Genomic DNA, 15,092 nt, shown 5'->3' on the forward strand with positions numbered 1-15,092 from the left:
CCTTTCAGATAACATCTGTTGCCTTGTCTTTAACAATTGATGAGATTTTATTAAGTTCTTTTCACCGACTATTTTTTACATTGCAGCAGACCCCCGAGGAAGAGCTGTGCAACCTGCTAACCAACATTGTCTTCTCCGTCTTGTGGAGCGGCAGGGGGGCGGAGGGGACGGAGGATGTGGTGTGGAGAGAGCGAGGACAGGTATTTTCTGTTCTCACCAAACTGGGCTCCTCCTGCCAGCTGGTCCGCCCTCCCGATGACATCAAACGCAGGTTAGTTACATGGACTTAGAAAACAACCGTCCTGTCAGGGAGTGGAAAAATGAATGAAACCACCCCTTCATCCATATCACCTTTGTATAAGTATCTAGAAGCACTGTCATGTTATGTGGTGATGCATTCAAAGTCTCTTTGCTACTGTGTGCACCAGTTTGTTGGAGATGATGCTGGAGTCATCACTGTCAGACCTGAGGGACGCCCAGGGAGCATTTCTGCCTTTCTGTCCCAGTCTTGTTCGGCTCCTCAGGCTGCTGCAGGACTTCCTGTTTGCTGAGGGTACGAACAACCATGCGCTGTGGAGTGAAAAGGTATATCAGCTGTATTCGTGTAACACCAACTCATTCCGTATGTGATTTTAATAAATGTTGGATTATTGAAAGTCTGTCTCTCTTTCCAGAACCTTAAATGTTAAACAAAAAAGACAAAAAAAATATATATAAACTAATATAGCAAGAAAAATAACAGCTCTTTATAATGCTAGCCAATTTGTAGTCCAAATAATGTTAACATGTCACATTTTATCGTCTTCATCAGTCCAAATTCTTTCATTTTAAACATGATACAAGTAATTGTGAATAAATCAATCTATATAGAAGCAGAAACAGGAATCAAATATTCATATTTTGACCCAAGAATTAACAGAGTAGATAGCTGATGTTAGCTTAGCTTCGCACAGAAGTGGTGGGAAAAGGTGGACTGGCAGCCTCTGTGACTGCTCTCCACCACAAAATGGTCATAAAATTTGTAAATGGTCTCTATGTACATGGTGCCTTTTACAAAACACTTTACAATGTGTTCCTCACTACTGTGCGAGGTGCTCACCTGGCATCAGAAGCAAACTGAGGTTTACAGTGTCTTGCCTAAAAACACACTGGTATGTGGACGGAGCAAAGATGGAACCACCAACCCTGTAATTAGTGGCAAACCTGCTCTAACACCTCACTGAGCCATGAGTGATGCTCGTAAATTACCTAATGTATGAAATTTATGTTAAAATTTATGATCTTTAAAAGATAATTAGTAGTAGACACACCAATTCTTTGTGAAGAATAGCCAAGAGTTTTGTCTTTTTTAAGTTAAACTTGACTAAATTGTGTCTGTCTGTGCTGTATTTTAAGTTTAAAACCTTCAGACTCTCACAGTCTTTCTTAGACCACTGAAACAGAATGAATTCTGTTTTTTAGAAACACAATAAATCTTTGTATGTCAGAAAGCATGGTGCAAAGATTTTCATTATGATGGCTTTACACGCTTGCTGTTAAATATCAGGTCAAATGTGGACGCTTGTTTAAATGAAGGGTGGAAAGGCATGGTTGGGTGTGAAGGGTGTGGAAACAGGTCTTAGTGTTGTTTTGATTTGTTTACTGACAAATGTTGTTGTTGTATTGTAGATCTTTGAGGGGGTGGTGAACCTGCTGGACAAGTTAAACGCCTGGCATAGTACCCCTGGCAGCCCAGGAAACACCGAACTGAAAGAAATGGCCCAGATCGGCCTGCGTATCATCACCGGATATATCCAGCAGCAGCACCCAACGGTCAGCTCCACCCACAACTCAACATATCGAGTTCAAAAACCATATATGTCAAATATTTTTCACCCCCTGTGTTTTTCACAACTCAAACACCTGCACCATTGAATTTGGCAGAATTGTAAAGGTTTACAGTCCTTAATGTGATAAGTGAACTCAGATAAGGATAGTTTTTAAATGCCAGGCCTTCTATGGCTTTCTGATCAAAGACATTGCAGTCATACTTTTTAAGGAGTGTTCTGTATGAAAGGGCAGCTCCTCTCTGAGTTATGACTGCTGTTGCGGCTGTTCTCGCTGTAGGATAGAGCGAGCTGTGTTAAATGAACTGACCATAAGGCTTTCCATCACATGCTGCTAGTTTCATTCATCTCCTTAGGAGTGCAGCTCCCCCTAAAGCTATTTGGTTTTGTCACAAAGATAAATTCATTTAATTGCACCTTAACATACATCAAAACTTTGGGTCTGTTAAAGAAATTACTAAATAAAGTCTAGTGGTTGAAAGTAACCTTGGATATTTACTCAAACTATTTACTTAAGTATAACTTTGACTTTTACACCAGTTTATACTTCTGTTTTAGACGAATCTCAATTAAATACTGATATAACCTTTAAAATATATTATCTATAGAATAATAAATTTGTATTATTTTTTTTCTTTCTGAAATTCTTCCTTAATCTCTTACTCATTTGCCTCTCGCCCCTCCTCAGGTGTGTGAGATGGCCTATCTTAAGCTCCACAGCCTTCTCCAGACTGTGCTCTGCCTGCGCTGGGAGGAGGTGTGCTTCTTGCTGGGGCGGATTGGTTCCCCCTTGTGGCCTGGTGGTGTAATCGACAGCGCCAACTGCGGACAACCAGAGACTTTCTCCCACCTTGTGCCCATTGTGCGGACGCTGCTTGACCAGCATGCCGACCCCGTCAAACTCCAGAGCCTCCTGCCTAACCTGCCCATCACCAATGGCAGCACCACCTTCGCCCAGGACCTGAAGTATTATTGTCAAACAGTGGAGTGGCAAGGTTTTTACCAGCAGGAGGTTGGTGTCAGCTGAAATGGGGCATTTAAAAATAGATACCATTTATCTTTTGTTTAGGGAGTCAGGAGAGCTTGTTCTACTCACAAAGCAGGTTTAATAAACCGTGCCCTCTCTGATACTGCCGCCTCTGTTCTTTGTCAGGTTTGTATATGCTAAGAATATTTGCAATTATATTTTTGGGCTTTACCAGTTATCTCCCAGTGGGTAACTGAGAAATCTAATGCTAAGTTTAAAAAAAAAAAAGCTATCAGTTTAAATGAAAGCCCCAAACTCCCCAATGTTGCCTGGCTGACCTTCAGTATATTTTAGGCAGAGCTTAGTTTATGCTTGTACTTGAAGCTGAAAGATTTCATGAACTGATGCCAAACAGACACAATCCACACAGAGCTGAGCACTGATTTATCGTTGCTCCGTGCATGTGCATGTTCATAAATCTGCTTCGTTTAGATTACTTATGTATACGGATCCCACAGTACATTAACCAGTATGGCATAACTTTGGCTGACATCAAACTTGGCCAGGGCGGTTCTCTCAGACACTAAGTGATCACATAGTGTCTGACTTTGTGTGTTTGCAGTTTATTTATGGAACTGTTTCTTATAAATGTATATTCAGGATTTTTTTTTTTTTTTTTGCTTAAAGTTTTAGCATTTAGTGGTAAAGCCATAAGAAGGAAGGACAACAGCTTGATATACAGTCTTAACAAATTTATTAGACCACCAAATGTAAGGTTTGTGCTACAGCTGCCTTAAATTAACAATATTGGTGAATGTTATACTTGATTAATAGAGAAGTCCAGTGTGCTGGCTCAAATTTGAGTATAAAAATGTGAATTCTGTCTGTTATACCTCTAATAAATGACAATGTAATTTTTTTAGTTTTAAAAATTACAAAATTGTTAGACTAATTAAAAGGCGCCATCCATTCCTCTTTAGTTTTATTATCTCAATGTGCTTTCAAACTTCTCCTTAGCTATTAAATTAGAAATTAAAATGATATTTAGCATTATATACTTGAAGAAGGTGAAAAAAAAAGGTTATCATTAATTCCTGCCTGACCGCTGACACGGTCCCTGCATGTTTCAAGCATACAGTGATCAAAAAAATCAAACATTTATGTAAAGTATACAAAAAATTATCAATCTGTCTATGAATTCCCATTTATTTCAAAAGTGATGGAAAACAGTGTCATCTTCTGCACTCGTAAGACACGTTGGAACCCCTTCTGGCTTCAACGCTGTGTTTAAATGTGCTTTATAAATATATTTTACTTACTTATTCTTCCTCTAGGTTCAACCCACCATGGAGCAGTACGAGCTGGACACATTTGGGAGGAGCCATGACATCATGTCCAATTTCTGGAACTCGTGCTTCGATGACCTGATGAGTACAGCCTTTAAGCGGGACAAAGACAGATCTGACAGCAAATCCAAGTTTCAGGTTAACACCTTATGAGCTTCAAACTGCAAACTGCTGAAATCCAGTTTCCAAATACTTAGTTTATATTCTGCCTTTAAAAATAGGAGGCGATAGTGGATCCCTGCATGAAGCGAGCCAGGAGTGAGAACAACAGGTACCTCATTTGCCAGAAGCAGAGCTCTAGCCAGCAGGGGGTGGTGTGGCTGCACTGGAAGGCTCTCTGCAGGCTTTTGACCTGTGAGAGAGGAGCTTGGGCCAACAGGTATGCCAGTCTCTCTAAACTAGTAAATATCTGACCAAGAAATACATATCTGAGAGGAAACTCTGTATGTCAAGTCAAGTCAAGTCAAGTCAAGTTTATTTATAAAGCACATTTAAAACAACGACGTTGACCAAAGTGCTGTACAAGATCTGTAACCCCAAGGACTATACTAAATAAAAATAAAAATATATAAATAAATAATAAATAAATAAATAAATATGTCTAAGACTAAATTGTCATTTTGCTGTTCCTTGCTACCCAAAATGTTCTGATTTGTAATTTTATTTTTGATCCCAGAGTTCAGCCAGAAGTAAAATGGAAATTGTCCAATGCAGAGACCTATTCAAAGATGCGCCTCAAACTTGTGCCCAACTTTAACTATGATCCGCACAGTGATGCCAGCGCCCTGCGGGATAACATGGGTATGCCACAGATTGTAAGCATGTGAGTATTTTTTTTTCTCTCAAAACAAAAAGGTGCACTGATGATGTTGCCATATTTTTGTAATCATCAGGAGCTGAAAGCCCCCGTGGCTCTGAACCCCTCCCACTGGCTGTTGCTAAGGAAGCAAAAGTAAGCGACATGGAGGATGATCAGTTAGAAGAAGAGGACCTTCTCTTTTTGGATAACATGTGAGTTCTGTAGACTTTATGCCACCTTCTCCAGCGTGTCAACATTACGGAAAAGGTTAAGGGACATGGACCAGACAAAGTTTTTGCCAAACATCCACTGAAACGGTGCTTTTTGCATGTAGACATTTTACATTTGAGTTTTTCAATGCTTGCAGGGCGGAGGGAGAAGACGAGAGCCAAAAAGAAAAGCTGGTGCTGTCTGAAGAGTGCGAGCTCATCACCATCGTGGCAGTTGTTCCCGGTCGGCTGGAGGTTACCACACATCACTTGTACTTCTACGATGGAAGCAGTGAGAAAGAGGAGACAGAGGAGGGTAAGAAATATCTGTGACTGTGAAACAGCACACCTTATTAGCTCATCTTATCATTCTTCAAAGTCTCCTGCCTTAGGTGACTTATAAATATGCCCCCCCCAGGAATTGGGTTCGACTTCAAGAGACCTCTGTCACAGCTCAGAGAAGTTCATTTGAGGCGCTACAACCTGCGAAGGTCTGCACTGGAGCTTTTCTTCATTGACCAGGCTCACTACTTCATCAACTTCAGAAAGAAGGTGATACCCGCTTCAGTGAAATCTGTGCTTTTGACATTATTTGGTAGCGTGAGACAGAGGCTTGTATAAACTCTAAAATGCTCAATCTCTCACCCTTCAGGTACGAAACAAAGTCTATTCTAGGATACTGGGTCTGCGGCCTCCAAACCTGTTTTACTTTGGCTCCCGCTCTCCCCAAGAACTGCTGAAGGCATCTGGGCTCACACAGGTGTTAATTTATATCAGTTCTTTATATGAAGCTTAGTATTCTGAATGGTGTTCATGTTGGTGACCAGTCTAATGTTGATGTTAACAGAAATGGGTATGCCGGGAAATCTCCAATTTTGAGTATTTGATGCAACTGAACACCATTGCTGGACGCACTTACAACGACCTGTCGCAGTATCCTGTGGTACGTATGCCGCTTTTATCCTTTACCGCTTATAAATGTGTGTTTCTCATTGCCGAAGGTGTTGCACATTCAGTGTGAGGAAATGTCACAGTGAGTTGTGTGTTTCTGCTTCTCTTCAGTTCCCCTGGGTCTTGTGTGATTACACCTCTGCTGTTCTGGATCTGGAGGACCCTGCAGTTTTCAGAGATTTATCCAAACCCATAGGTGTGGTCAACCCACGTCATGCACAGAATGTCAGAGAAAAGTAAGCGGGTACATTAGAGTGTGACTTTGCACTAAATTCACCGTCTGAGCTCATCTGAGGTCTCGAAGCAGTATCTGCTCTGCCGCCTGTCAATGACATAAAAAAAGGGAGCAAATGCCCTCTTTTAATTATTCTAGCTAGGAATTATTAGCGATAATGTCAATAATAGTTGGAATTCTTTTGCTTTTTATCTTTAGGTATGAGAGCTTTGAGGACCCGACAGGCACCATTGATAAATTCCACTATGGCACACACTACTCGAATGCAGCAGGAGTCATGCACTACATGATCCGCATGGAGCCATTCACCACCCTGCATATCCAGCTGCAGAGTGGCAAGTGGGTGGGAATGCTGACTAATTCCGGAGTTTTTTGGGATTTCCTGGTATTTTGTGATCTCATACTGGTGCTTGTTGCTGTTGTTTAGGTTTGACTGTGCAGACAGACAGTTCCACTCAGTGGCAGCAGCCTGGCAGGCTCGCATGGAGAGCCCAGCTGATGTCAAAGAGCTCATCCCTGAGTTCTTCTACTTCCCAGAATTCCTGCAGAACATGAATGGTAAAGAGTACTTTATATATATATATATATATATATATATATATATATATAATTTTTTTTTTAAAGCATACAGTTTTACAGCAAATTTTGGTGTGTGCATGTGTTGTGTGAATTATTTTCAAGATGCAAATAAATGTTTAGTGGGAAAAGCTAACGCATACCTGCTGCATAATTATTATAGGCTTTGACCTTGGCCAGTTACAAATATCTCAGGAGCCAGTGACAGATGTTGTGCTGCCTCGCTGGGCAACATCAAGGGAAGACTTTATCAGAAAACACAAGAAAGCCTTGGTGAGTCTACACAAACATCCTGCGTCTTTAAAACTTACTCATGCATTTTTTTGTCAGAAAACTTTATTAAGGCAGCTGCTAAAGATGGCAATTTCTTGTATCCTAAATGCTAGGAGTCCGAGCATGTGTCCAATCATCTCCACGAGTGGATTGACCTGATCTTTGGTTGTAAGCAGAGAGGCGAAGAGGCGGTGAATGCCCTCAATGTCTTCTACTACTGCACTTATGAGGGTAAGACTACAATAAACAACTGAAAATAAAACAAAAAAAGTTTACTCAGCATTAAGTGTTATTCTGTTTTATTGCATGTGGGTCATTCTTCATTCACACCTTTGTGCAGGTGCAGTAGATCTGGATGCAATAGCCAATGAGAATGAGCGCAAGGCCCTGGAAGGCATCATCAGCAACTTTGGACAGACACCCTGTCAGCTCCTTAAGGTACACTCAAACTATTTCACTGCTGCTTATCAAGAAATAATAATCTGACTTTCTGTTCAAAAAAAAAAAAAAAAGTAGCAGTGTTATAACACATTTCTGTGTCTCAATCAGGAGCCTCATCCTCCTCGGATGTCAGCTGAGAACGCGTCGAGGCGGCAGGCCCGCCTGGACACTCTACCCCTGAATATCTTTGAACATCTCCAAAAACTCCGGCCATTTAAGGAGGTGCAGCCTGAAATGCTTTTAAACCGTTGTAAACTCATTCCACCAAACAAATAATAAGTAAGTGGTGTGACTGTCTGCATGCATTCATATGTGTGTTTTTGTGTGTACTTCAGGTGGTAAGCGATGGCTTTCCTGTGGTCCAAGCTGTGGTACCAAAGACCCAGACTCGCTCCTTCATCACCCAGGGCTCTGATATACTGGTAAGGGCCAAGTTATAAATAAACCCAGCCAGGGCAGCAGTAAGACAGTCATGTTAAATAGTGTAACCTTTGTATGAAGGTGATTTTTTTTTTTTTTCCTCTGTAGGTGACTGTCAGTTCCAACGGGTTGATAGGGACACACAGTTGGCTGCCGTATGACAAAAACATCGCCAACTACTTCACCTTCTCTAAAGATCCCACGATGACTAATCCCAAGTGAGTGCCTTCGCAAATAATACACCCATGGGAGTTTTTCAGGGAGAAAAGTGTTCATGTGCTCATATTCCAATAAGGGCCCAGTTGCAGAACTCAAGCTGCAGGTGTGGCAAGCAGTAAAAGACCTTTATTTAAACGCTGATGGCAGGACAAGTCACACTACCCAGCGTCACACTCCCTGGATGGGAGCTTAACATCTGTCTGTCTGTCTGTGTCGATTCAAAGCCTGTTTAATTTGTTGAAGTTTGCTTTAATGGATCTTATTTTTAGCTTATCTTTTCCATGGATCAGATAAACAGTCACGATAAGAACCGTTTGAGCACCATCTTTCACACAGGTTGTAATTTGCAGAAGTCATGACAGTTTAATTGCAGAAAATAAACCTCTTCCTCTTTTAGGCCACAGCTTGCTCTTTTTGTCTGTTTAGAACTTGCTTTGATCTTTTCCGATCCTGCTTTGTGTCGCAGAACTCAGCGTTTCTTGAGCGGACCGTTCTCTCCTGGAGTCGACATCAGTGCTCAGGTGCTGGTCGTGTCAAACGACGGTCGCCTGCTCTTCAGCGGAGGACACTGGGATTGCAGTCTCCGTGTCACCCAGCTGGGGAAAGGCAAGCTGGTTGGCAGGATCTGCCGGCACATCGGTGAGTTATGATGGTTATCTAGCTAAAGGATTATTTGTATTTTTGGCAGTGTTACATATTTGTTTGCGTTTTTGTGTGTTTTTCAAAGATGTCGTTACTTGCTTGGCTCTGGATCTCTGTGGCATCTACCTCATCTCTGGTTCAAGGGACACATCCTGTATAGTGTGGCAGGTTCTACAGCAGGTGATCATCTTTAATTTAGCCTCACTCACATGCAGCAGTTGTAGACATTAGTAAGAAGCAGCTATGCTCAAAACGAAGCCTTCGTGTATAGATTTTTCTTTCTTCGTACTTCAGGGTGGCTTCTCCAGTGGCTTGTCTCCTCGGCCAGTACAGATTCTCTGTGGACACGACCAGGAGGTAACCTGTGTGGCCATCAGCACTGAACTGGACATGGCTGTCTCGGGCTCAAAGGTCAGAGATGTTAAACTTTGATGTGTTTAAGCTGAAATAAAACTACAATTTAAGAGAGGAGTTTAAAGATGTTAAGTGAAAAGTTTTTTTTTTTTCAATTTCCAAAACACACAGTTATTGAATTATCAGTTTCACACATGAAGTCCAGGCAACTTTAGAAAAATCAGGTCAGGCTGTGGTCTAGAGTTGATCTATTGCACATGTAGCATACAACAGAATAAAGTATGCCTCAAATGTGTTCTCACTTCTGGAAATACTCAGTTTGTTTTAAGGCAGGGTCCTGCCTGAGGAGAGTGCACAGAAGGTGCGACGCCAGCTCGCTCACCAAACAATTACTTGTGCTTTTCTCAAATGGATACAAATAAAAAAAAAAACCCAAACCTGAATATTTGCACTCCCACACGCAGCTCCGTCAGGCAATGTTTACAAAACTGTTGCGTGTGTGAAAACAGCTTAGGTTTGTGCAGGTGTGAAAATTTTTTTGTTCAGTCTAAATGTCCACGGTATGCTTGAAAATGCTCATTTGAATGTTTTCTGAGCAAACTTCAAAGGTAGCGCAGTTTTAAAAGGTGTAAGTAGACAAATGTTGCCATTGTGTAGGCACCAGAATTATGCTTGGAAAGCCTAGCATAACAGCACAAAACCACACTTCTGACTAGCTCTGTTGGCTAGTTTTCCATATGTTTCTATATAGCATCAAAACCAGACAGAAAATTCAGGTCTGTAATGGTTATTATTAAAGGAACTCAAATTTGATTTCTTGCAGGATAACAAGTTGAACAGACACTACAAGTCTATGTAGCATTGGTTTAAGAATACTGGGTTAAAGTGTGAAACCAAAAACAAACAAAAAAAAGGTTTATTTACTGTTGCATCTTTAATGAAACTCTGGTTCGGGTTGTGTGTCAGGATGGAACTGTGATAGTGCACACAGTCCGACGAGGCCAGTTCCTGCGAACACTGAGGCCTCCTAATGACAGCTGCATACCCGCCCAAATCTCCAAGCTCCAGGTGGGAATGGAAGGTCACATTGTGGTACAGACGTCTCTGGAGGAACGTTCTAACAGGAAGGTACGTGAATATATATTTTCCAGTGCATTTGAATGTACAGGTGCTTTTAACTTTTTGCTTATGCCACTATCCAAATACTGCTTATTCCTGCAGGGCAAGTACTCCGTTTATGTTTACTCAGTGAACAGCCGTCTGCTCTCCTCTTTCACCATGGAGGAGCAGGTGACTGCACTCCACCTGGTGTCTGAATATGTCATCCTGGGGACTTTGCAAGGCAGCCTCCACATACGGGACTTATACAGGTAAAGCGATAAAGAACACAGTGTAATGTTACTTTTAAGGCTAATTTACAGCATTTATAGAAATCTTTATGACAAAAAAGTTTGGCTTCAACTCTCCTCTCTTTGGCAGCCTGGATGCTTTGGTAACACCCCTGGCCTTGAGGGTTGCTGTGAGGAGTGTGTCTGTCACCAAAGAGTGCAGCCACATCCTAGTGGGACTAGAAGATGGGAAGCTAATTGTGGTGGGGGCTGGGAAGCCAGAGGAGGTAAGAAGCTGGAATGATACTGTAAGATGTGAGAGTGGGGGCTGGTGCAAGTTTAAATGCAGGGAGGAGGCTCTTGTATGCTAACTATTTGCTGAAAACAAGGTTGTTCTTATGATAATTGAGCCTCTTTAGAAGTGAAGATTAACATGTTGCCCCTGCTCCTTTCAGGTTCGCTCAGGACAATTCTCCCGTCGCCTGTGGGGCTCCACACGCCGCATCTCTCAGGTGTCGTCAGGTGAAACTGAGTACAATCCCACAGAGAATGCTGGCAAATGAGACAAGCAATAGTGGGAGGAACCCTGAGGACTCTGTAGGATGCAAAAACATGCATCGTCACACGCTTGCGAGACTCAACAAGGCTTCTTGTCCTTTACAAACTGTAAAGAATAGTAAAATATGCTCTCCAGCTAGCCACTTATCTCTCTGAGAGAGCACCTATACACTGAGCACTTTTTATTCTTAAATGGTTTAATATTTTATTACATATTTCATTTATGGTTATACTGTTTTTAATCAGCATCATTCCAAAGAGTGGCCTTGTTTTGTGTATGGAGAAGAGCTCGGTGTTTGAGGCTGTGAACTGCTGTTGGTCTGTATGTACTCTGAGTCATATTTCAGGGGACTGATTCACTCTGATCCGCATTCAGCCTCAGACACAAAGACGAGTCGTGCTGTGAACTCCCGGGGCTCCACGTTTTTCTCCTTTATTGTCAGAGACACAGCTACAGTCTCTGTACTGTTGAATGTCCCAAAGCCATTCTGTGGCAATGGTCTTAAAACTCCTGAAAACTTGAAAAACTACAGTAGACGTTGCTTGAGATTCCCATATTGCAATACTGGCAATACCACAAGAGGGTCGACTTTGTAAAGAAAGACATGGGCTGATGAGGCTCGGGAACCTAATGCTGTGTTCTAATGTTTAGTAGTTGAACGATCTTTCTTCTTACATGAGAAATGCACCAGGATTACACAGTTTATAATCTCTGCATTCCTTAAGGCTCTAGGTAATGTAAAACTGTTACAGTTAAAGCAATAACTGCTTAAATGGTCAAGTATGTGACGTATATTCATTTTTATATTATGTGGAGCTTGGATGCAATGAACCTCAAAAGCAGGGCCTTCTGTTGCCTTATACATAATAGCGTTAAGGCCTTCATAAATGCTTCTGTAATGGTTTTGTTGCAACTTTGTTCGCCATATGACTGTATTCCTGTTTTATTTGATCTGAAAAAGTGCCTTTTTCATCTAAGGCCTTGTATAAACACTGAGTACAAAATCACTATATGTCATATTTGTTATCCCTGCTGATCCAATTTGAACACACTTTCTATTCCACTGTGACTCAGACGTGGATTCGATGAACTGTTGACTGTGCTGGTATTGTAAAACTGTTTATGAAGTACTGAGAACATCTGAAACATATGTGTAGAAAGTCTGTCAGTGAGCTTTAGAGGAATTCACTTCCTGCCAGATTTTTTTTTCTTTCTTTCTTTTTCTTTCTTTTTTTTTTTTAAATACTGCGGTTGGAACAAAGTAGATGTTATGCAGTGTCATTAATGGGAGAAAGACAAAGGGAACTATCTGGGTGAAAGCAATACCCATAATATGTTGCACACATGAATAGTCGTCAGAGATTCTCTGAATAATTGCATGATAGAATGCAGAGGAAACTATATTTGAAATGCTTTGAAATGTTTACTTATCACCTGCTTTCAACACTGTTGAATTCGATGTAACAGGGCTGGCTCAAATCACATTTTATAAGACAGTCAAATGAGAATCGATTTATAAGTTGTGCATAAGTTGTGCCTGTGAATAAAAAAAAAAGTCTTGTGCATACTGATATCAGTTTATGTAACAATTTTGTGTTTTCCTCTAACTATTTTGAATATAGTATTTCACATAACTATGCAGCAACTCTGAGACTTTCAGTTATCAATGTTTGATACACAGCTTTACGGTCATTAGACAATCCTCCATCTAAAGCATGGGGTATATAATGTCTTTGATATTTGACATTTAAATCATTTGGAAGTGATAACACACTTGATCCAATTCTCTTTCTCACTATTATTTAGCATTTGCATTGCTCTTGTAAGAGAAGAGCAATGCAAGAGAGACCCCATCATCTGAGGATGATCAGGTGATGGGGCTGAAATATTAGCTCTGATTTGTGTGTGTGTGTGTGTGTGTGTGTGTGTGTGTGTGTGTGTGTGTGTGTATGTGTGTGTGTGTGTGCGTATGTTTATAATACCTTGTGGGGACAATTTTCCTGACATATACTACGTTGTGGGGACCAATTGCTCCTTGTGGGGACTGGAACCTTGTCCCCACAAGGGGAAACCCTGTTTTTTGGGTCAGGGGTCAGAGTTAGGGCTAAGGTATGAATTGAGTTTAGGTTAGGGTTAGGGTTAGGTATGTGATGGTTAGGGTTGGGAAAAGGGTAAAGGTAAGGTTTAGGCTGTAGAAATGAATGGAAGTCAATGGAAATTCCCCACAAAGATAGCAAAACACACTTGTGTGTGTGTGTGTGTGTGTATACCACAGCAAGAAGGAAACTTTTCTGCTGTCACAATGTAATTCATCCTGCTCCTCCATAATCCGAACCTTGCATGTGCCTGTGATGTTAACCCTGCAGGAGTTGAAAAGGTCACAGCAAGCAACAGCACATTTCCTTCAAGTGACTTTGATCTCCTGGTGGGCTGAACATCCTGTCAGTCTCCCCATAAACACCTCTATGAGGTACAATTCAGTAGGGTTGGGAGGGGTGAGGTGGGTGGTAAAACTGGCCTGTAGACCTCCAGTCAAATACAAACCACAGGATAGTGAGTCAGGGAAGTGTAGTAGGAGGGTGCAGTCACTCTGATGTGGTCCCTCTGACAATGGAGGGAGGGATTAACACCTCACTCTCAGTTATTGCCAGCATCTCTGCCTGACCTCTCCAGACCTGAGGGCAGGCGCAGGGGATGGATTTAATGAAATGCTGCAATTCTGGTGTTGTTCAAGTTGTTCTTGCCAAGAACCACAACAACCCTCAAATAGTCCCCCCCCCCCCCCCCCCCCCCCCCCCCCCCTGGCCTGTAGAAAAAAACATTTTTTTTTCCTTTTTATTGCTCCCTTATCATTTCCACTCATGTATAACTACAAACAAACTCAGCCCTCAGATAGGGAGTCTGTGCCACTGCAGCCAGATGATGCAGACAAGTGAAGGGAAAAAAACAGTGATGAGGTTTGTTTATTTTTCTGATTTATGGCAAACAAGTTTATTTGGTGTTTGCTTGGAAGCATTATACTGAATCCTAGAAAAACCCTCAAAACTATTTTCTTTAATTCCAATAAGATGTTTTTACAACCTAAAAATAAACTTTGAGACTTTTCATCAGTATATTTGGTGAGGCAGGTTTGTCAACTGTAACTACAAATTCACTCACATGATTTCTTTTCTCAGTCTTGAAATAAGCTTTTTTCTTTATTGCCTTATCTAACATTGCATGTACTTCTTCTTAAGAGCGCTTCTTTGATTCACATGCTCATAATGGGGGCAAAATTAATTTAAGACCCATAATAGATTAAAACAAACAAACAAACAAAATACTCACTAGATTGTAGATTTTGCAGGGCGATAGTAGCTCCATGTTGTGGTGGTTAAGAGATTTCACCTAACAAGTGAAAGATCCTCAGTTCAATCCTTGGAGGAGACTCAAATCCCCCAGGGGTTGCGTCAGGAAGGGCATCCGGCATAAAAAAAAAAAATCTGCCAAATTAAACATACGGAGCAGCCAAGAGTAGCTTTAGTAGGATTAAAAATAAATAAATAAATGTTGAAATACACAGAACAGAAAAAGAACTCCCCTGACAGATTTGTCATTTGAAATGAATGAAGGAAAAGGAGCAATATTTGTCTCAAATATGGCTTGGCGTTTTATCAGAGGGGGAACATCCTCAGTCTCCTCTTATCCCTCGACAGGCTTTGAAGTGCAGGGAGTATTGTGTCTGAGAGATCTTTCCATTTGTTTTCCTCTGAAGTCTCCAGGCCCCCTGCGATGAGCTCTCTAGAATTTACAAGGTGTGTAATTTAGCCTGGATTGGTTTTCTAATCTTTTGAATCACTTGAGATCAAACATACTTCTTTTTAAGGGTGTTGTTTGATTCGCATGCTGTCTTTTGTTTCTGATAACAACTGATCACAACTCTTTGTGAGCATCCCTGTAGGGCTGTA

The 15,092-nt window shown here is 41.3% G+C and overlaps 1 protein-coding gene across 4 annotated transcripts in view; it reads left to right on the top strand.

The window, feature by feature from the left end:
- Nucleotides 1-12,705, top strand: part of nbeal2 (neurobeachin-like 2) — a 34,565-nt gene extending 21,860 nt beyond the window's left edge. For 3 of the 4 annotated variants that reach the window (XM_030749929.1, XM_030749933.1, XM_030749932.1), the window contains 28 exons: nt 87-271; nt 429-585; nt 1,669-1,812; nt 2,515-2,838; nt 4,128-4,277; nt 4,361-4,518; nt 4,816-4,940; nt 5,033-5,150; nt 5,306-5,463; nt 5,566-5,699; nt 5,800-5,907; nt 5,995-6,090; nt 6,210-6,334; nt 6,532-6,672; nt 6,761-6,891; nt 7,073-7,182; nt 7,296-7,413; nt 7,523-7,620; nt 7,732-7,845; nt 7,959-8,045; nt 8,152-8,261; nt 8,729-8,901; nt 8,990-9,084; nt 9,199-9,315; nt 10,225-10,386; nt 10,480-10,628; nt 10,738-10,873; nt 11,042-12,705. In XM_030749929.1, coding sequence (XP_030605789.1) covers nt 87-271; nt 429-585; nt 1,669-1,812; nt 2,515-2,838; nt 4,128-4,277; nt 4,361-4,518; nt 4,816-4,940; nt 5,033-5,150; nt 5,306-5,463; nt 5,566-5,699; nt 5,800-5,907; nt 5,995-6,090; nt 6,210-6,334; nt 6,532-6,672; nt 6,761-6,891; nt 7,073-7,182; nt 7,296-7,413; nt 7,523-7,620; nt 7,732-7,845; nt 7,959-8,045; nt 8,152-8,261; nt 8,729-8,901; nt 8,990-9,084; nt 9,199-9,315; nt 10,225-10,386; nt 10,480-10,628; nt 10,738-10,873; nt 11,042-11,149 — 3,831 coding nt within the window. In that variant the 3' untranslated portion in view covers nt 11,150-12,705. The remainder of the gene's footprint in view (nt 1-86; nt 272-428; nt 586-1,668; nt 1,813-2,514; nt 2,839-4,127; nt 4,278-4,360; nt 4,519-4,815; nt 4,941-5,032; nt 5,151-5,305; nt 5,464-5,565; nt 5,700-5,799; nt 5,908-5,994; nt 6,091-6,209; nt 6,335-6,531; nt 6,673-6,760; nt 6,892-7,072; nt 7,183-7,295; nt 7,414-7,522; nt 7,621-7,731; nt 7,846-7,958; nt 8,046-8,151; nt 8,262-8,728; nt 8,902-8,989; nt 9,085-9,198; nt 9,316-10,224; nt 10,387-10,479; nt 10,629-10,737; nt 10,874-11,041) is intronic. The other variant, XM_030749930.1, reaches the window with a different exon arrangement.
- The last annotated feature ends 2,387 nt before the right edge of the window (nt 12,706-15,092 follow it).

The sequence above is a fragment of the Archocentrus centrarchus genome, chromosome 16, assembly GCF_007364275.1.
Source record: "Archocentrus centrarchus isolate MPI-CPG fArcCen1 chromosome 16, fArcCen1, whole genome shotgun sequence".
Taxonomy (NCBI): Eukaryota; Metazoa; Chordata; class Actinopteri; order Cichliformes; family Cichlidae; genus Archocentrus; species Archocentrus centrarchus.